The sequence below is a fragment of the Ambystoma mexicanum genome, chromosome 6p (genome assembly GCF_040938575.1).
Source record: "Ambystoma mexicanum isolate Mex_15411 chromosome 6p, UKY_AmexF1_1, whole genome shotgun sequence".
Taxonomy (NCBI): domain Eukaryota; kingdom Metazoa; phylum Chordata; class Amphibia; order Caudata; family Ambystomatidae; genus Ambystoma; species Ambystoma mexicanum.
In genome coordinates this window covers 1,469,325,029-1,469,346,532 of record NC_090935.1, presented here as the reverse complement: position 1 = coordinate 1,469,346,532, position 21,504 = coordinate 1,469,325,029, and the positions used below count along the sequence as shown (strand labels likewise).

The 21,504-nt window shown below is 45.9% G+C and overlaps 1 protein-coding gene across 1 annotated transcript in view; it reads right to left on the bottom strand.

Moving 5' to 3' along the window:
* The window catches only part of SDAD1 (SDA1 domain containing 1), a 551,728-nt gene that overhangs the window by 224,340 nt on the left and 305,884 nt on the right, over positions 1-21,504 (bottom strand). The window contains exon 13 of the mRNA XM_069626295.1: positions 904-962. Coding sequence (XP_069482396.1) covers positions 904-962 — 59 coding nt within the window. The remainder of the gene's footprint in view (positions 1-903; positions 963-21,504) is intronic.

Genomic DNA, 21,504 nt, shown 5'->3' with positions numbered 1-21,504 from the left:
TATCAGTGGGAAACACACTATAAAAAATGTCATGAACTGCTAAAATAATCTAGTCATATGAAATCAAATGCATCTAAGTTGCACGTAGTAAGCACCAAGAGACAACTATGCACCAGGCTATATGAACATATATGTGAGCAGTTAAGCTGGAGAATGAAGAGTCTATTGATACAAAGAACATGAAGATATTAAAGATTTGAAATTCGCTGGAATAGAGAAAATCATTTTCAGGAGAATGTGGTGGAAACATGGACAATTGTTTATCCACTTTATATCAAGCACATCCAGCTTGTCACTAGTGTGAGAGCCCTCTGAGGGTTCAACTTCACCATTAGAGAATTATATTGATTGTGGAGCATTCCATACCGTTCTGCTGAAATGCACTATGTTGGTCAAACCCATGAGGCTCTTGGTAGGTAATCCAGGATCCCCTCTAAGGACCATAGCCATCAGACCTCAGCAGTCTTCCCCTATTCCCTTCACTAGCATATATGAAAAAGGTATTCAAGCGGTCCTTTGACAGCAGAATTACCATTCACCTCTCCTGTAGAAAGATCACAAGCTGTTGTAGAAATCAGGGAAATCTAGATCCGAGATTGCTCCCAAGCTTGCCTTCATGAAATACAGCATACTGTTCATGCTGCCTCCTGCTGCTACTAGTAATGAGATTATCCCTATTCCACCGACATAAGGCACAGCAGTGATGTTGAATTAAAAACAGGTATTAAATGCACAATACTACTGAAGTTTCCAACATGGACTATTGCTAAATGCTTATAAGATACAATTTAAAAATGCACAGAGAATGGTGGCAGCAAAACTGCGGTCTGTAGTGAGCAATTTTTATTACATATTTTCTACAATGTTCTCACCCTTTGGAAGTGTGCATCAATAATATCATACCTCTGGTGGCACCAGCTGATGAGTAGCTTGTGCAGCATGAAGAAGAATCTTGGTCACTTCTGCAATCAAAGAAAATAAAACTTACTTTCAAGGGGAAAAAAAAAACAAGCACAGACATTTTCTAAACCAGTTTGGAACATACACACAGTAAAGAAAAGTATAAGTTTTCTTTTAAAAAGAAAAAAATATATTTAGTCACTCGATGGTTCAGTACAGAAAATACATTTCAACATGAATTTAATTGGAGCATATTATGCATGAATAATACATTGAGTGAAAAGCTACATCAATCAGTTTGTATCGAATGATTGTGCATCTGGTTCTGCTCCTTGCTGCAGTGTTTCTCAGGTACCTTCGTAAGTCGCATCATATGTCCTTGGGGTAGGTAGCAACTCTCTGGGAGGAGTGTATTGACCCAGGTCATTGGCCCAAAGTATACTCATAAACCATGCTCCGACTGTGGGAGGAAAGTAGTGTTTCGAGCTCAGTAGTATTCATCTTTTGGCCAGAAGCAGACCAAAATTTTGAAATCCATCTGTGACAAGACATTTTACCCACAACCCCAAAAGATACAGACACTGCAAGGCAGGCGGTCGGGGGAGCGGGGGAGGTTTGGGGAGGGAACGCCCAGTGATCTTTGATAATATTGTGCATACCTCCAATCAGTAGGTATTTAACTCACAGCATTTGCATCAGAGGAGTAAAATCTGGGGCAGTTGCCTTCATAATCTAGTTTGAACAATTTGATTCTAGCTGGGGTATAGTGCAGCCCGTTAAGGATTTTGAAGTAGATTAGTTGAAATTTGGAATTAAAGGATATCGTCTTAGTTGATATATTTGTAGCCATTGTGTATCTGATTTCCAACTTCCATCAGCAAATCCCTACCCCCACATAAATCTGGTTCTGGACACTGCAAGGGGTGTATTCTGTTGCACTAACCTATACAGAATGGATCTTCCCTTCTTGCTCCCTGCAGAGTTGATAATCTGCAGAAAGTGGTTTGGCGGGAAAGGAAGGCCAGTGTGCTTTAAATGATGCATGTGTTGATAATTCAGGATTTGCAGTAGACTATTCTCTACCTTGGTTTTAATATCATTCCAGTCAAATTCATATCCCCAGTGTGTTCAGCTGAGCAGACTGCCAAGACCGCCCGATTATGTAGTCCATGGTGGGGGGTTTCGTTTTGGAATGCACCTCAGGGGTAGACTTTCATAAAGGGCAATGACTCAAGATATGGAAGAAGAGCCCCCCCCCACCCCAGCTGGACCAAGAGGATTATCTGGCCTATAATAATGGCCTATCAGCAAGGACTTAATGGCAGCCGCAGCTGCCTCACCCCGCTCTAGCTTGACATGAGGAGTGGGGTGCTCGGTTTAATACCAATATGTTGCAAACTGAAACTGCACCACTAGGAAGTATAATAATTCCAATCCAAGTTTGGGGCTGCAAGCCCACCTGACTCGTATGGCAGGGCAACCTCTGCTGGTTTCATCCTAGTTTAGCCAGGCGTCCATACAAATTCAGTGCATAGGCCTACCAGTTATTTGAAAATGTAGCCACATCTGGTTATTTTGGAACGTGTATAACATTTTTGGAAGTATGGAACATCTTCAAGAGCGTGATTCTGCCCATTAACGACATTGGCAGCCTGCCCCAGCATGCCAATTTAGGCCACATTTGAAACATATATACCCTATAGTTCCATTCAAAGATGAGGTTGCCAGAGCAAGGGAATATTATGCCAAGATATTTATGCGAGGTGTCAGACTAACCCGAGACCTCCCAAGTTGCCCGACACAGGCGTCCTCTCAGTCAGCGAGAATCAGATTTCGATCTGTTTAGGCAAAGCCCCGAGAATTTACCAAAGTTAACCACTTCCTGAATGATTGGCTCGATTTCTCACTGGGTCTCTCACAAAATGCAGCACATCTGCATACAGCAATATTGTTTCTGGGATTCCTCCAAGCCTGATGCCCTTGGGCTCTGATGCTGTTATTAGGTCTGCCAGTGGCACCACGACCAGTGTAAAGAGCAGCTGGGAGAGAGGGAACCCCTGAATTTGTGCCCCCAGTTAGGTGGAGTTCTAGCGAAAATGTGTTGCTCGCATGAACGCTGGCAAGTTGCATATAAAGAAGTCTAATCCAAGCAATAACATTAGGGCCAAATCTGCTGTTTTCCAGTACTTTAAAAAGGAACAGTCATGATACTGTGCTGAAGGGTTTCTGCTTGTCCAAAGAGATACAGCCTGCATATCTGGATCTATGCGAGATATTATTTCAAACGCCCTGCGTAGGTTTAGAGAAGTAGAGCGGACTGGGATAAACCCAGACTGGTCCGGAAAAACTAGCTATGGCATAAGTACCGGAAGTTGCATTGCTATTACCTTAGTCATTTTACATCAACAGTTATGAGGCAAAGTGGAAGGAATGAGCTGCAATCCTGGACTGGTTTATCCGGTTTTAGAAGTAGGAGGATCACAGCTTCACATAGTGCATCTGGTAATGCCCCCCTTGCCAGAGGACTATTTCCACAGTTATAGTAAATACAGGTCTAGCCCCTGAAGCCCCTTATACAATTCCACTACCACACCATCGGAGCACTTTGCCTCCAGGTAGGTTGAGGATAGCAGCTTTAAACGTCATCAGGGTCTCAATCATAAGGCTAGCGTACCCAAAAGGATTAGAGATTGGAATGAAGTTTAGATGCTTCTCAATTTCCATCTAAGAAGTACCAGCACCAGACTTGTATAGGTCTGAATCAAACTGGTAAGTAGTATTATTTATGTCTGCATTTGTATGTACCTGTAGTATTGTATACTACAGCTGGCGCTGATCATGGGAGATCGAGTTCGGGAATGGGAACACAGGATGGAATGGAGAAGAGGAGAGGCCCGTTGAGAGCGCAAGATCTCACTGCATCCGCCCGTTCATATCCCCTTTATTTATATTACTGATGTATTTTTCTTGTTAATGTGATAAATACCCAAGTAAATTCTTTCCCTTGTGTCGTGCCATGCTTCAAGTGGCGACGAGGATCTGTTAGCTCTCCCTGCACTGCATGATACCAGGAAGAATCCGGAGAGTGAGAACGCTGTAACGTAGCAATCAATCGTGATATACAGAAGATTGCAGCAATGAAGATTGCGGTGTAGAAGGTGCCGTAAACATATGCACAGAAGTGTATTTGTTAGGGAGAATTCTCTTATAAGGCTAATTTCCCAAACCTAGTGAGTCCCCCAGCAGCTTTGCTGTATTTTTGGGGTTTGTTTTTTTCTCCTGCTAAGAGTGAGACTCTTTTCCTCCCACTCTTAGGCATGTATGTCTTTGACTTTTTGTGCGCTTATGGGCTATGGGGTCTTTTTACTCCATAGGGTATCATTTGTTTTAGTGTATGTTTTACACAGCACCCTCAGTGCAGTAACACAGGGGTGTCATAGTGACCTCCAAACAGACTCCATACCCTGGGACTGACTGTCTCCCAGGGCATGTAAAGTCACCATTGACTTTACTAGTCCAAAATTGTGAACAGAACCTGTACAAACCATCATATTGTGGAAGTACCGGAAGGGGTTAATTCGATTGCCCCTGGGTCTGTTTCCAAGGGGGCACTGTCCAGACCCCCCTTATTGAGTTTCTGGCTGGTGGCACTGGTTACCACGCAAAATATTCCACCAGAATATTTCCTGTGGGATTTTCCCATTGATTTTAAATGCATCACTTTTTGGTGCAATGTTAAAGATACCGGCGGTTTATTTAATATAAAATCACCGGTTGGGTCTTTTTGCCAGAACTCTCTTCTAAAATGGCATTTGTGTCCGTCTCTGTAACGCCAACCAAGGTTGGGCCCTTTGTTCCACTTTTTGGCGGGCTTCTCCACAGAAGCCCTCCAACTGGTGCCACTCTGTCTGGGTTCCACAGGATGTGTGGGTGGGGGAATTGGCACCCTGGACAGCGTTGCCTTAGCAACTCAAGTCGCACTCTGTTCTGATTGGCCCAGTGGTGAGCCGCCCGGCTCACCACTTAGCATGTATGAGTGACAGCTAGGCTGTTGAATGGGGTTTTTTTCTGCATAAAAGCAGGGCTTTTGGGACTGGAACTTCAGATGTCGCCACAGGACCTAAGAAATCCAAAGAGGGGAGAAGCTGAGCCATCTGCAACGACACTACTGGTGGAGCCCTGCTGCAACGACCTCACCACTTTCCCGACAACAAGAGAAGTTCTTCTGCTGAAAGAGTCTTCTTCCTCTGAGCTGGTGGGATCAACCAGTTTGCCATTTCGCCTTCCAGGACGTCCCTTGGTCGAATCACCCTTGCTAAGCACCCCGGCAGCCGGATAGCCAAGCTTCACCACTGTGACCGCGAATAACAGGAATGCACCTTTTTCACCGAACAAACTCCGCGGCTGGTCTCTTCCCTGGGCAGTGCAACAACTCCAAGTTTCCTCCTCGACAAGATCTTCTCTTCCCCTGGTCGAAACCACGCACTGCACCCACTGCCAGGAACAACTGGCACCGCTGGAGCTTCCTCAACTTTAAAAGGTACTGTGTTTCACCTGGCCTCCCTTTCTACGGTTTGCTAAAGGTGACCCTTAAATCCTTGGCTTTCCAACTGGGTTGGCCCCCAGACCTAACTTTACCTTCAGAATCAACCCAACCTCTTTTGAGCATTTTTACAAAGACTTGAATGCATTTCTAAACTGTGATCTTGGGCACATTTCACTTTGCTCCATTTAAAATGGCCCTGGCCTATGAACTTTGGCTCTACAGTAGACACTGCCTTCACTAACTTGTTTTGGTCTTGGAAAAGTATTGGGAACCGTTTTATTTTTATGACCTGCCTTTTTCTCTCCCTTTAACTGAATTATTGGAGTGCCATCTAAGTTACGTGCTCGCATCTGTTTTTACAAATAGTGGTGTTTTGACTTCGACTTGTCTAATAATTCTTAAGAGAGGTGTGTATACTTTTCTGATTGTGTTTGAACTTGCTTTGATTTATAGTGCTAGTGTATTTCCTTAAGTGTGTGTTAAATAATTATATACTTTTGATACCAAGCTCTGGTCAGTGTTTGCTTGCTCTAAATGTGTTTTTAGCTCTATTGTGTATCCTCTGTATACTGCCCTACTCTTCTTGAGAGAAGTCGGACTGCTCCGCCACAGCTACCAGGTAAATCTGGGTGGTGCAGACTGCTACCAATTGGGTTTACTGCTTACTCCTGTAGTCTTAATCTTCTTGCAGTGGTCCCCAAGGGAACAGCACAGGATTCTGCCTAGCAATATTCATACATTAGACACAGTGTATCCGTTTGGAAGACACTTGCATCTTATGAAAACATTACGCGAGCGAATGCGTGAGCAGTTTAAAGTAAAGGACCCTTTGATACGTCAATTATGTTCATTGCGTGCGGCCATTTTAGGCGTGCACAATGAAAAGTCCCCATAGCAACCACAGAGAGATCAACAGAGATTCACAACTCTCGCAGAAGAGAGCAATTGTGTGCGGATCGAGCACATTAGAGCCCACCTGTGGCTGATATAAATTCGTGCAACGTGTGAACAAGACACGTGTGATTTAGCCACCTTTAACTTGTAAATAATAAAAAATAAAAAAAGTGTATTTTCACAATATGAAGAACATCTTACGGTAGTATAACAAAAACAAGGCTATCTATATTCCAAGCAAAGGAAATAATGAGGGAAATAAAGAGGGAAATTGTGAATTACATATGGTGAAATAAAGAGAAAATTGGGAATTGCAGAATAACCATCAAAACAATTACAATAAAGACATCATTGAGTTAAGTGGGGCAGGAGACCACATTTACTTAGCAAACATGTCCATGCATGGTGTTCCACCACCAACCCCGTTCATACCAGAAGCAGGTGAACCAGCCTGACCTTGGAAAAGATGGCTGAAGTCGTTCGAAACATTATGCCACTGTAGTATGTGGCACGAACTACAGTGTAGAGAGAAAGAAAGCACTACCTCCTGCATTGCTTAGGCCCCGCAGGCCAAGACAAATACGAATATCTATAGGATCGGTCAGCAGAGGAAGGAGGGGATATGAATGAATTTGAGAAGTGTATTGCCAAAATGAACAAACATTTCAAAAAGAAATGGAGTACTGTACTAGAAAGATACAGATTCAGTAAAAGATCACAAGAAGCAGGAGAAAGTGTTGAACAGTACATAACCGTTCTGAGAAAACTAGCAAAGAATTGAAAATTCGGACATCAATTGGAGGAAAGATTGAGAGATAAAGTTATGTTGGAGTGTAGTAGTGCCTAGATCGGAGAGAAGTTATGGGCTGAAGATGATCCGCCTCTTGATGAAGTGTTACGCATCGTGAAAGAAGTAGAACATATGGAGAACTGTGTTAAAACATTGGAGGATCGGGTAAGAGACAGTTCGATAAAGGCAGAATCGGCTATCAATGTTCTCCACCCCACACAGTTTCATAATGGAAACAATTACAATAATTATACCACAAGGAAGAAGGAAGAAGGAAGAATTCAAAGCTCAAAACACATCCAGATACAATGGAGATATGACAAGTCGAAGTCATGGACGCGGTTACGGTGGATATAACTGGACGCTTTATGACAAGTCGTAGACCCCAATCTAATCAAAGAGGCAGAAACAGAACTTGTTTCAGATGTGACAGCCCATCACTCTGGGCCAGTAGTCCTGATTGCCCCGCCCTGCATATAATATGCAGAAACTGTAATGGAAAAGGTCATCTGGCCAAATGTTGCAGAATAACAGAGCAATATGAATTGGATTGGCAATGAAGGAAGTGATGAAGGAGAAGAATGTGTCTTTTCTATCAGTGACAATGAAGTTGAATTGCAAAGTCCTAAGACGATTATCATGGTGAATGACAATACGATGAAAATGAGGACAGATTCTGGAGCAAAATATACATTATTGCCAGAAGCAATATGGAGAAAAATAGGACCCAAGTGGCTTAATGAAGTTGATATCAATCCCAGTGCTTATGGAGGGGTGAAAATAGATATTTTAGGATGGTTCAAGGCGACCCTGGGCTTCAAAGACCGGACAGCAATGGGAAAAGTTTATGTATCAAAAAGAGGTGCATCACCATTACTTAGTTGGACACACCAACCTTGGTTGAAGGTACGGCTAGATAATGTTTATTTAAATAAGGAAAAATGCCTCATTCCTTTTCACTATAGGGTTTTCCCTACCTAAATAAATAATAACTTGGGTGCTCTTCTTCAGGGTGGTTGCCAAACTTAAAGCGTCCATCCTCTGTTCAAACTAGCCTACTCTAGCCCTAACACTAACAAAAGACATTAACCAATAGTTCCAGGAGAATGACTCTTCTGGTTCAATGGGATCAACTGTTCCCATAGTGTCCTTGGTTCCTTCTAATATTTTGACAAAGGAGACTGTTCTTGTTGCTCTCTAAAGCCTTAGTGTCCCTCTGGAGGATAGAGTGTTAAGGGAGACTACTCCCATTATGATGTTCTCTTTGATACAACAACTGAGACGAGGAAGAGTACTTGTCATGTAACACTAATCAAGACTTTGGCGACAAGGGAGATTATGCTGGAGGCTTTCTTTCCATTCGATACTCTTGACACAGCTACTGAGTCGGGGGAGATGTCTCCCGATGTCTTCTTCCCATTCAGTACTTCCGGCACAAATACTGAGACAATGGAGATTACTCCTGATGCCTTCTCTACATTCTGCACCCTTTCCCAAACCCCTACCAGGTCTCCTGTGACTCCTGTTAGCTCCTCTCTGGTGGGGGCACATCATTGGTTGTCCCCGGGGGTGTTGGGCTGCTTTGTTCTCGCTAACACTCGCCTTGCTCTTCTTTCCACTCCCCGCTGCCGTGCTTTGGCTATGCAGAGCACCGGGCCAGGCAGTGTTGGTGCAGTTAATGGACCACTCGGTCCACCTCCTCGAGGTCACACCACCGTCGATCGTTTCCCAGCTTCCAGTCAGTCTCGCTCGGCGAAGGCATCCTCCTGACTGGAGGTTTGCTCTTCCGGTAACACTTCTTGCTCCAGGTTTGAACTTCCCGGGTCTGCCAGGCTTCACGCCTGATTAGTTTCTCATCAAGTCCTTTCTCCAAGATTATGTCATACAGCTGGGTCCTACCCAGCGCAGTGTCAGTGCTTTGTGTATTCTTCATCGCTCCTCAGGCCACCTCTTCCCAGTACCTTCTGTACTTGGCAAAGGAGAAGTTTGTAAAACTGCATCAATCTTCTTCACAGTACTCTTGGAAGACGACTGGCGATCAGACTGTCTACTTTAGCCTTCCTTGTCATGGTGGTATCAATTCTTACAGGAAGAAAGGAAGGAGTATTGCAATAACATACAGTTGCTTAAGATTGTTTCTCAGCAGACTTTGCGTTTCATGGTCTCGATGTTTAGGGAGTTCCATCACAGAACAGGAGTCCTTGTCCCCATGAGGGGAGCCTCTGCATGTGAGGAGTCACTTTCCGCCATCCCTAGGGGGTAGCGGGCTCACCTCCCTAGCCTTATAGTGAAGGGCACCCCTCACATTTCTAACCCCTCACATTCCAACTGATAAACATGATGGCTCATGTGTTCTTAGGTGACTGGGCCAAGAAATACAGTTTCACCATGCGCCAACCAGTTATTCGAGTTTGTACCTCACATTAGTACCCGGCACGCGCTGCACACCGCAAATACAACGTGTGGATTGGCTCTTCCGCGAGTTATACCACACTGTATTCCCTTTTATGCCAGTGTGTGCCGCGCATGCCGGGTACTGTTCCCGGCGAGGGGCGTGGCAGCCCCTTAGCCAATGAGGAGGCTCGGAATGGGGCAATCCCCGATCTGAGCCTCCCCATGGGTGGAGGCTGCCTTCGTCCCCCGCTGGGGACTTGGGTAAGTTTTTTTTTCGTCCACCCTCCTGCGCCACAAACTATCCCCTCCCTGCCCTCCCAACCTCACTTACCTTCTTTTTTTCTTCTTTTCTTGGGAGCAAACGCACTGGAAACACTTCTGTTCCCAGCTCGTCCACTCCTGATGGCTACCATGTAAAGGGAAAATAGACTACGTTTTCCCTTTCCCGGCGGCCATTTTCTTTCACCTTTTTTTTTGTTTAGAAATGCGGCAGCGTTTCAAAACAGAAAAAAATGCCATTAGTACCCCGGTCTAACGGCCCGGGGTACTAATGGCTATATGCCCCCCGGCAGCAGGCCATTACTGCCCAAGGTAATGACCCTGGGGCTTCATTAAGGCACTCGCTATGCTCGGTCCTGTAACTACAGCCCCGGGGGCATTACCCGGGGCGGTATTGGCCCGCTGCCTGGGGTCTTATTGCCACAATATTATTTGAGTGCTATTTTCCCTCTGCCATTCCTCACCCTCACTGCGACCCAAATAAATAGCAGTGGGGCACCCACCCCCAAAGATACGATCCCCAAACCCAACAAATGCATTCACACAGGGGCTAATTGCTTGTGTGCTTGGCAACATCTAACCAGATAACCAGAAATAGGATAATCAGTGTGGTAACACTGCGGCCATATTCAATTAAATAAAATTAAGTAGACAAGACTAAATACATGAAGATCTGTACGCACGCCCCAGATGATAGTGGTATCATGGCTTCTATAAATGAGATTGCTGTATTAGGCACTGTGAAGTAGTACGTTTTAGTATCAAATTGGATCCAAGTAATGCAGGGAAAAGCATTGCATATTGTACCTTCCTCTCCCGAAGGAATGAACGTCTCTCCTACTGAACAGCGGTGGCGAAGTCTGGTTACGGATGGACGGAATGAGATTCAAACCAAATCTCTTTTTGATCCCTAGTATATTCGAGAAGCAGCTCCCAGTCTTTGTAATTCAGTATTCGTGCAATTATTGGGCGTGCATAGGCCACAGCTTTAGGTTTAAAGATCATTGAATAATTAATCCTTTCCACAGTAAAGTGCTATGGTAGAGTAGGGTCTCTGAGAATTTTCCAGGGGAAGATCTTCCACTGCCTGTTCTATATTGCCACCTAGTCTGTCTTTGAGGACACCAATAATGTGAAATGTTTCAGCAGGAGTGCGACTCAAGGTTATTGCAATTTCCCTTCACAGACTTCAAATGCTGGACGATGTATTTAAGGCGCTTTGCATGGTTTGTATGGTGGCTTCAGCAGTGACGATTTTCCCCACACCTCATTGATCCTCAAGGTTTCGAGTTTCAGCTGGGTAAAAATGGATGTAGCAATTTTTATTTAGTCCAGTTGATTATTTCTGGAGTCAAACCTCTTCTGCATTGAGGCGAGTACTTGCTATGTATCTGGCAGGCCCACAGTGGGTGGATTGTGTTGAGTGGGCTGATTGGACACTTCTTGTGATGGGGTGCCTCCACATTTAGGGACCAATTTGGTATAGGGGTCCATGCTTTTTCTGCCTGCACCCTTTTGTCATCCTCGGTCCCTGTACACCTGAGATGGTCCCCAAACAAGACAATGCAGGCTGTGTATGTCTCAGAGGATGCCAAACTTCATGTAAGCAGGGGGCTGGGTGAAAACTGCAGCAGAACATTAAAGTCTGCTGGTTCAGCCCATCTACAATAAGTCCGGCTGAAGGCGCATTGCGTTCCCCTTGGGCTGGAGACACCACTCAATCGCCCCAGATAACTTTCTGCTGTAATGGCAGCACAATGGGAGTCTATATACCACAATCATTCCCCAAGGGGTAATTATGGGTAGTCCTTGGCAGGTGGGGAATCTGGCACTTCCTTCAACAATGGCAGCCAGGAGGATCGAGTCAGCAACACCGCTCTGGCACCAGCAGTTGAAAGCTCTGCCATCTCCAACTCAGCCATGAAGCAGTCCGAAGCGGGTGGGCCCGCCCAGGTGCAACAGCCTGCTTCAGGCCACACGAGGGAGGGGGGCACAGCAACACACCCAGCTCCGCCAGATCCCAGCTGATACCCCATCAGTGGTGGTCAACTGGGGGATCCAACAAAGGGAGAGCCACCTGAGAATCTAATTGCATGCTAGACTCGGTTAGTCAGGTATCTACACTTCACAAGCAGATTAAACTGGCTTGTATCCTTCTCAATATGTGCCGATGACAACACAATCAGTCTATAGTTCGGGTCGGAGTTGTGGCACTCCACAAAGAAGGAATATTGCTGCCACAGCAAGGAGCTCAAAAAGAATCCCCCATTTTGCCCGGCTGCACCTCCGTCAGCATGTTCGCATTTGATTCAAATATGTACTACAATAGGCCAGACATGTACAGTTCTCCTCCCAAAGTGTCAGTTTATTGATTTGAATCCAATGACTGCCATTATCCTTTACTGAACTTGCGTCATTTTAAAAAGGGAGAGGAGGCACAGGAGTTTGTTCATCCAAATCACCTACCCACCCTCCCCAAATTTAGCATAATAGCATTTGCAAATACACTGATGATTCTAATGTCTTCTCCTCTGGACTCATCCAGTACCTCAGGCAATGGGAAACATCTCTTTATAGGACATGCGATAGTTACATTCATTAACACTTTCAAACACTTGTGAAGAATGGGGAGCCCAAGGGGCAGAAGAGGAATTTCACCATGATGGCCACGGATTGAATTAGGTCTTCTATGTCATCCAGAAACTGCTAGCATTACTCTGTTGCACTTGCTCTTGTACTAATCTAGTGCTGAATGCTGCTGAGTCCATGATGCCCATTCAGATTTGTGTGCCTCGCTGTGCTCCCCTGGTGCAGAACAAGGCTCTCTTGTCAGGCACTTGAGTCCCACGCGGCTCATCGCCCGATAGACCCAATGTGAAGCAGATTTACTGGAAACTCCCTCGCTCTGTCACGTGGGACCGGAGGTGAGCCTCCCACCTTCTGGTTGCGTGCTCGGACCTGTGCAGGGCTACTGCTGCTGGGCCACAGTGCATCTAGTGGCATCAATGCAATCAACCCTCACTCCACATCTTGGTGGGGTGACCCAGTTTGTAGTCCTACAGCTCACCCTTTCATGCGTTTCGGGCCAAAAGCAGATGTGCTTCAGTACACTTCACAGATCCCAGACAAGATTTATTCAGGGATCCGGCTGTTCGGGCTGGATGTGCTTTAAGAAGCAGTGTGGTAGGTTTTCTGTGGACCAGTTAAGGTGGGTCTCTGCCATTTTTTGGAGCTCGGCCCAGACAGTTGCATTTCCTCCTTCATGACTGCTTTGGATGAGTGCTGATCTCCCACAGCATTTACTTTCTATTAGGGCTGAATTTCAGCCATTATTTCCTGCTATTCTCTGACTTCGCTCTCGCTCTAGCCTTGCCTCCGAAAGCACTGTGTGGATCTATGCCACTCAGAGTGGAGCGGGAAGCTCAAGCCAAAGATGCATGTTTGAAACCCATTTCTCTTACTCTACACAGAGTATGTAAAATTGTCCTTAAAGTATCCGTTATATGGTGCTTAAAGTTAATTTGTAAACCAAAATGCATATAAATACATAAAAAACATTAGTTGACGGGTGAGAATCTCCATGGTCTTGGTTTGTTGCCATCTCCCCTCATCTGTGCCACCTTTCCTTCAACAATATTTTAACACTTGCATTAGCAACGCCTCGTCGAACTCGAAAGCGCTTTACTCCATTCTCAGAGAATTGTAAAATCCAACCCGAGTAGCCACTTCAGCCAACTCCAGTATAGAATGGTGCACCAAAATCGCATTACAAAAGAAAATAGACACAAAAAGAAAAATATTAGCTAAAAGGATGTCCCTAATACTTCTCACAAAATCCAACGACAATGCTACCTGCTATTCCACTTCACCCCAGTGACCCAAGAATTAGTGATAAACACCATATCCAAATTAAAAGCCTCTAATTGTAAAGGGGATAACTTCACAGCCCACTTAGTTAAACTATGTGCTAACACCCTCACCCCTATTGTTACAGATTTTGTTAATGCTTCCTTCAACACAAATATGGTTCTGGCCAGTATTAAAGAAGCTTGGGGGTCACCACTTCTGGAAAAAAAAAAAAACCTTGACCCAACAATGCCCACAAAGTACCGACCAAAAACTATAGTCCCATTCCTACTCAAGAGCATAGATAAAATAGCATACTCACAAATGCAAGCCCATCTCGGACAAAAAAAGCTCCTTGGAGCCAGACAATCTGGATTTAGGTCCAATCATAGCATGGAACGGCACTCCTCGATTTGAAAATACAGATGGACACCATTAGGGACTCAGAGAAACTCTGTATACTATTGCTGTTAGACCTAGCTGCAGCATTTGATCTTGTGGATCATTATAAACTAAGTACTACCCTAGCTAATGAGTTTAGCTTTTCGAAAATGCCACCCTCTGGATTAAATCCTTTCTAGCCGAAGTACTTTCAGAGTCTCCATCGGTAAAGAAGCTGCAGACACCATACCAGTCCCCATCGGGGTACCCCAAGGATCTGGTCTCTCACCGACTCTGTATAATGCATATACGAAGCTTCTCTTCTCAGCATTAGACTATATGGGTGTGATCTACACTCATTTCGCAGATGACACCCAGCCCCTCATACCAATCTGAGGAAACTACGACCAGGACACATTGACTATCAATACAATCTATGCTATAATCCAAAACTGGATGGCTTTTAATAGCCTCTGCCTAAACTATGAGAAAACGGAGATTCTCATTGTGGGCTCCCAAACAAGAATTGGCGCCCTCCACTCAGAATACTCATCAATCAATATTGATGGCACATTGATTGCAGTATCGAAACCGGTAACAACTCTAGGAGTATACCTAGATGCTACCCTTACCATGGCTAACAGACATAAGCACACTCACATCATCCACATCATATACATCCAAACTAATTGCCTTAAGCCATCAGTTCCTCACGCCCACAAATTGCATTACACTTGCCAGGGCCCCGAGTTGGATTATTGCAACGCTCTCTTACTAGAGACAACCAACACTAATCTATGCAAGCTACAACAAATGCAAAAGAAAGCATTACGAGCAGCCCCAGGAAAAAAAAAAGTCCCACCATATCTCTAACATTAGGAGGGAGACACCATGGCTACCCATCAAGGCCAGAATCATCTTTAAAGCACTATGTATCATCCTCAAATGCCTCGCCCAAAAAGACATCATCTACATTAATAATTCCATAAGCAAAAAAGAATCACACAGAATGTTAAGATCCAATAATAACTTGCTTCTGTGGTTCTGCGCTACAAAACCACCAGAGCAGGGGTTAGTAGCTTCCAGGTTATGGACCCCAAACACTGCAACTCGCTCTCTTTAAACATTGAAAATGAGGCATCCCTCCAACTGACACAACGACTATCATTAGTCTGCCCCTCAGGTCCAGAAAATGCCTCCAGAATATGTAAATTTGTATTGTATTGTTTCAACCTATGAATGCCGAAAGCTTATACAACAATGCATCACTGTCCGTTCATATGCTTTTATTTGAATATTCCAAACCAATGCCTAGATGTCTAACTACACTGTGATACCTCCGGATTTGGGCGTTTAACAAATGTAATAAATAAAATAAATAAGTGTCCTTGTTTCTCACTACACCCAACTTCTTTGTTCACATGCCTAATTGTGGGTTCTGATTATCTGACCAAAGGAAGTAAAAAGCAATTCAAGTGGACTTCACTAAAAAAAAAAAAAAAAGAGTAGGCTCCACACACCTACTAATGCACACAGACGGCCAGGTTATTCATGTACTCTCAGCCTTGCAATATCAAGACAGTTTTGTTAGGAAGAATTCTCATAAATGTGCCAATTCCTCTCTACATTACAGACCCCCCCCATCTCTTTTGAGGACCTTTGGGATTTAGAATGTTTTAATCCTGTGGGTTTTACTATTGTGTTCTTTGATTATGGAGTTTTAGATAACTCCATAGGCATCTTTCCGTGTTTGTTACACAGCACCCTCACTGCAGTGACACAGGGATGTCTTTTTACACTTTCAAACGGTTTAAATACCTTCTCTGGGATAAACTACTGTTTCCCAGAGAATGTAAAGTCAAATTGACTTTAGTCTTTTTAAATTCCTAGACCCAGCACACACCATCTTCCTAGAGTGCTGGAGGGGGTACCTAGTATCCCCCGTGTCTAGAAACTCATGTAGCAGTCAAATGCTACCCTTTCCTATCAAAATGGCTGGTGGCAGTGGTTTTACAACGAACTAGCATGATTTTTCCCAACCGTTTTTCAAGATGGCGCCTTAAGCCCCTTTGTTTAAACAGGCTCAGTCTTTTTTTTGCTATTTCTTTCAGGAAAGGTCCTTCTAGTGTTTGTCTCTGCATGTCAAACCAGGTTTGGTCCCTTTGTTTCTATGCCTTTGGCGGGTTTCAGGACTGAAGACTACCTCTGGCATCTGAGTGTCTGGGGTGGGGGCGGGAAGTGAGGGAGATGCCCAAAACTCCCTGTGCTTAGTCTCCTAGCAGACCCAAATGCACTCTGCCGCGATTGGCTGGCTGACTGTCCGGCAAGGACAGCCACCCTGCTGGGTGAGTGGCAGCTAGGCTGGAATGAAAGAAGGGAGAAAACCGTTTATAAGGCGAGTCTCTTGGACTGGAAACCAGAGTCGACCACTGGAGCAAAAGAACCGAAGATTAGCTGGAAGAGGACGGCTGCTGAAACTCCTGGACCGTTGGTTTGCTCGGTGAAGCCTTGCTGCAGGTCCGAATTGCCAAGTTCATCTCGACAGAGAAGCCCCTTCAAGGAGGACTTCTTCCTTTGAGTTGGTGGGACCAATGAACTTGTAAGCCACCTGATACCATTCTCGGAGCTGGTTAGGATTAACCAGGGGGGGGGTGCGGGGGGGGGGACACTTTCACCGATCCCTGCACGAAGCAGGAGCTCCTCTCCCCACTGCTGGAGCAGTGCGCCGCCCTTGTGAAGGTGAAGCAGGAGCTTCCCTTCATCAAGGTAAGCCCCGACCATATTTGCACATAAGATCGCCGTCGACATCTCCTGCAACGCTTTTTACCACCTACAAGCGTGGCTTTGCAGCACGACGTTGTGTGCACGCTCAGCTACCTTATTGTGCTCACGAAATCAGCATTTGAGCTATTTACCGTGCATGCAGTCGATTGCACATGGGCTCAAACCACTCCAAGATGGACACCCAGCCCCCGGTCTACACTTCCTGATGTCCACCCACAGCCTGGCTGCCCACGAACCCCTCTGATTGGCCCTGCTCTACCAGAAATAACCAATCCGGAGCCAGGAGGCGTGAGCCGGCATCAGAACGAAGGCTGAGGAACAAAGGCTACTTCCTGTCCTAGCCTGTCCTTGCCTGAACCCCTGCACAACTGGTCCTGAACTCAGATCAGAAACTTAAGGTACAGTCCATTTACACCCCGTATTTCTACCCCTTCACACAGCCACCTTCAAGTGACTATATTTCCTAGTACTATTCAAGCACATGAACGTTAAGTTACTGCTACATGATTACATTAACTGATTGTATGACAATGCATTACTTACCGTAAAAGCATTTCTGATGGTTGTATCTGCTTAGATTCACATGCTGTGCATAGGTCCGACATCCAGTGGTCACTGCGCAGTATTGCATTTTGTTTTTCGTAGTCGAAAAGGGGACGTCGACAAGGCGTGTCTGTAACACTATCCCTATAGTGACGTGTGTTGTACCCACAATCCCTCACGCGCCGAGGTCCCTCTGTTTGTATTTTACTGCCCTGAGGGAGCCTTCTAGACGTGAGTGAGTACAGAAAAGAGAGAATATAGAAAAAGGATGTCTATGTTCCTTCCATCCGAGCGGGGAGGAAGGGTAGGCGCATGTGAATCTAAGCAGATACAACCATCAGAAATGCTTTTACGGTAAGTAATGCATTGTCTTCTGATGTTTGTTAATCTGCTTAGAATCACATGCTGTGCATAGACTAGCGAGCAGTACCCGGAGTTGGCGGTGGGTTATGAGAAGGAATAGTAGAGAAAAGATGTCTTAATACTGCCTGTCCCACCTGGGAGTCAGATCTAGAGTGTGCATCTAGACAGTAGTGTTTTGTAAAGGTGTGCACAGAACTCCAGGTAGCCGCTTTTCAGATGGACTCAAGGGGAACATTTGCAATGAATGCTATGGACGCCCCCGTGCCTCGAGTAGAATGTGCTCTTGGCCTAAAGGGCAGTTCTCTCTTAGCAAGAGTATAGCAGAGAGTGATGTATTGAACAATCCATCTAGAAATAGTGGACTTTGAAACTGCATCCCCTTCTCTTCCTGCTGCCACCGAGACGAAGAACTGATTAGTCTTCCTCAGTGGTCTGGTTCTTTCCATGTAGAACATGACTGCTCTGCGGACATCTAGTGTGTGCAGAGTCCTTTCTCCCAAGTTGGAAGGATTTTGAAAGAACGCTGGTAGTTCTATAGACTGGTTTACGTGGAATTTTTAGATGAATTTCGGAGCAAACCTTGAGTGAGTGCGTAGAACCACTTTATCTTTGTGAACTGTAACAAAGGGGTCTAGAACAGAAAGAGCCTGTAGTTCACTTACTCTCCTGATGGAGGTGATAGCTATTAGAAAAGCAGTCTTAAGAGTGAGGTCTTTAAGAGATGCTTTGTGCATGGGTTCAAATGGTGAGCCCATGAGTCTGGTAAGTACCACGTTAAGGTCCCATCCGGGAGTTGGGTCAGCTATCGGGGGGTGTATTCTCTTTACTCCCTCCATGAAGGCCTTTATAACAGGGATCTTCCACCACGACACTTTGAGTTGGGCAGTGGTGTAAGCAGAAAGTGCCGCTAGGTGGACTTTAATGGAATTGAACACTAGACCTGAATCCAATAAATGGGTCAGGTATAGAATAATATGTGTGGGAGAGCAGTCAATTGGGTTGATGCTCTTTCCTCTGCACCAAATGACAAATCTCTTCCATTTGCTAGAATAGCAGTGGCGAGTGTTAGGTTTTCTGGCTTCCCTGAGGATGTCCATGCATCTCTGTGGGAGCTGTAGATGTCCAAATTCTATGATCTCAGGAGCCAGGCTGCTAAGTTCATGTTCTGGGGGCATGGATGCAGAGTCCTGCCCCTGTCTTGTGACAGCATGTTGTACGGGCAGGGGAGTTTCACTGGGGGAGATTGAGACATCTACATCAAGTGAGCGAACCATGGCTGTCGGGCCCACATTGGGGCCACCAGTATCATGGTTACTTGCTCCTGGTGCATCTTGTGCACCACCTTGTTGAGAAGGGGAGTCGGGGGGAAAAGTGTAAACAAATCTCCCTGACCATTGAATCGACAGACCGTTCCCCTTGGATTGGTTCTGGGGGTACCTGGTGGCGTAACTTTGGCATTGTGAGTTCTCCAGGGTTGCGAACAGGTCTATTTCTGGGAAACCCCATTGCGTGAAGACGTCGAAGACAATGTCTTCGTGCAGTCGCCATTCGTACTCTTCGGGCAGGGGGAAATCTCTGATGAGTTTGTCTGCCAGCAGATTGAGTTCCCCTGGTACATGTTGTGACAGAAGGAACATATTCTGTTTGAGAGCCCACTTCCATATGTTTTGGGCCAGTCCTGGAGAGTGGGTTCCCCCCTGCTTGTTGATGTAATACATGGCTGTGGTACTGTCTGTAAGGACCATCACTGTCCTGCCTTGTAGGTGTTCCTTGAAGGCTTTTAGCGCCTTGAACACGGCTAGTAGCTCCAGAAGATTGATGTGTTTGGATGCTACGTTCGGAGTCCACTCTCCGTGAGCAGTCTGATGGGATAGGTGAGCCCCCCATCCTGTGAGGGATGCGTCTGTGGTTAGAGTGGCTTCCGCCGCGGGTGTGGCAAAGGGTTTCCCTTTTTCCAGGTTTTCCTTTGTCCACCACCGTAGCGAGAGAACTAAGGCCTGCGAGACCACCACTAGGTCGTCCCATAGTCCGCTGGCCTGACACCACTGGCTGTTGAGCCACTCTTGCATTGGGCGCATGCGCAGGCGCGCGTGAGGTACCAAATAAATACACAACGCCATCATGCCTAGCAAGCGCATTGCTTTGCGTACCGTCACCTCTCGACCGGTCACATATTGAGGGATCTGAAACAACATGTTTTGGACCCTCTCTTTGGAGGGGAAGACGAGGCCGTCCTTTGTTTGAATTAGAGCCCCTAGGAATTGTTTGATTTGGCTGGGGTCTAGGCTGGACTTCTTTTCGTTGATGGAGAAGCCCAACTGGAACAAAAGGTCTACAGTCTTTTGGGTATTGGAGAAGCATGTTTCGTAAGAATCCCCTGTTATGAGCCAGTCGTCGAGGTAAGGGTAAACTGGGATGGACAACCTGCGCAGGTGGGCCGCTGCCACTGCCAGTACCTTCGTGAATACCCTCGGTGCTGATGCTATGCCGAAGGGTAGCACTCTGAACTGGTAGTGTTTGCCCTCTATCATGAACCGGAGGTATTTTCTGTGCGCTGGCAACATTAAAATATGAAAGTATGCATCTTTCATGTCCAATGTTGTCATGTAATCTCCCTGTGATAGCAGTGGGATCACTTCCTGTAAGGTCACCATACGAAACTTTTGGGGTTTGATGAACTTGTTCGCTGGGCGCAGATCTAATACAGGGCGCATTGTTAGATCCTTTTTGGGCACAAGGAAGTACACTGAATAAATACCTTCCGTTACCTGAGATAGAGGCACGACCTCTATGGCTCCTTTTTCCAGCAGTTGTTGTACTTCTTGTAGAAGGATGGCAAGATGTTCCGGTGACATGCGTCGTCCCCTCGGGGGTTTGTATGTTGGGGAACTGTTGAATTCGATGCAGTATCCGTGGGCTACGGTGGAAAGTACCCAGCGGTCTGACGTTATACCCTCCCATGCTGGAAGAAAGGATGTTATCCGGCCCCCGACCGGTGTTGCATGGGAGGGGACGCAAATCTTCGCGTCACTTGGTGTTGTTAGGGGCTTGGGAACCTCTGGGGGTGGACCCTCGCCCTCTTCCTTTGCCCCGGCGCTGTCCTCTTTGGCTGTACTGGCCACTATTGGTCTGGAAATTGGTGGCAGGGTACTGTTGCTGCTGGTTTTGTTGTTGGCGTTGGCCACGAAAAAAGCGTTTGTTGCCATAGCCGCGCCTGGTAGAGGGCTTAGAGATTTGGTCAAGAGTTTTGATAGTATCGAACTCTTTTTTAGCCATCTCCAGAGCCTCATCCAACGCTTTCCCGAAGAGGTTTGAGTCTTCAACAGGTTTATTTATTAAAGACGCCTGTGTCTCCGGTTTGAACCCTGAGTTGCGCAGCCATACGTGGCGTTTTAGGACTATTCCCTGAACTAGGGAACGTCCCGCAGTTTCTGCCGCATCCAGAGAGCTCTTTACAATACTCTGGTTGACCTGGGTTCCTTCGCCAATAGTTGTAAGCAGGCGTGTACGTAATGGTTCCGGCGCTTCTTCTGCGTCTTTTCGCAGTTTGGCCCACTGCGCGTCCGCATAGCTAGCGAGCAAAGAATTGTTGTTGGCAATTCTTGCCGAAAAGGCGGCCGAGGAAGTAACTCTTTTTGCAAGGGCATATAACCGCTTGCCCTCCTTGTCAGGTGGTGCCTCACTGGTAGAAAGTGGTACCCCTGCCCTCTTTCTTGTGTTGGTTACTACCAGGGAATCCGGAATGGAATGTCCCCTGATGTACAGCGGGTCTGAGGGTGAAGGA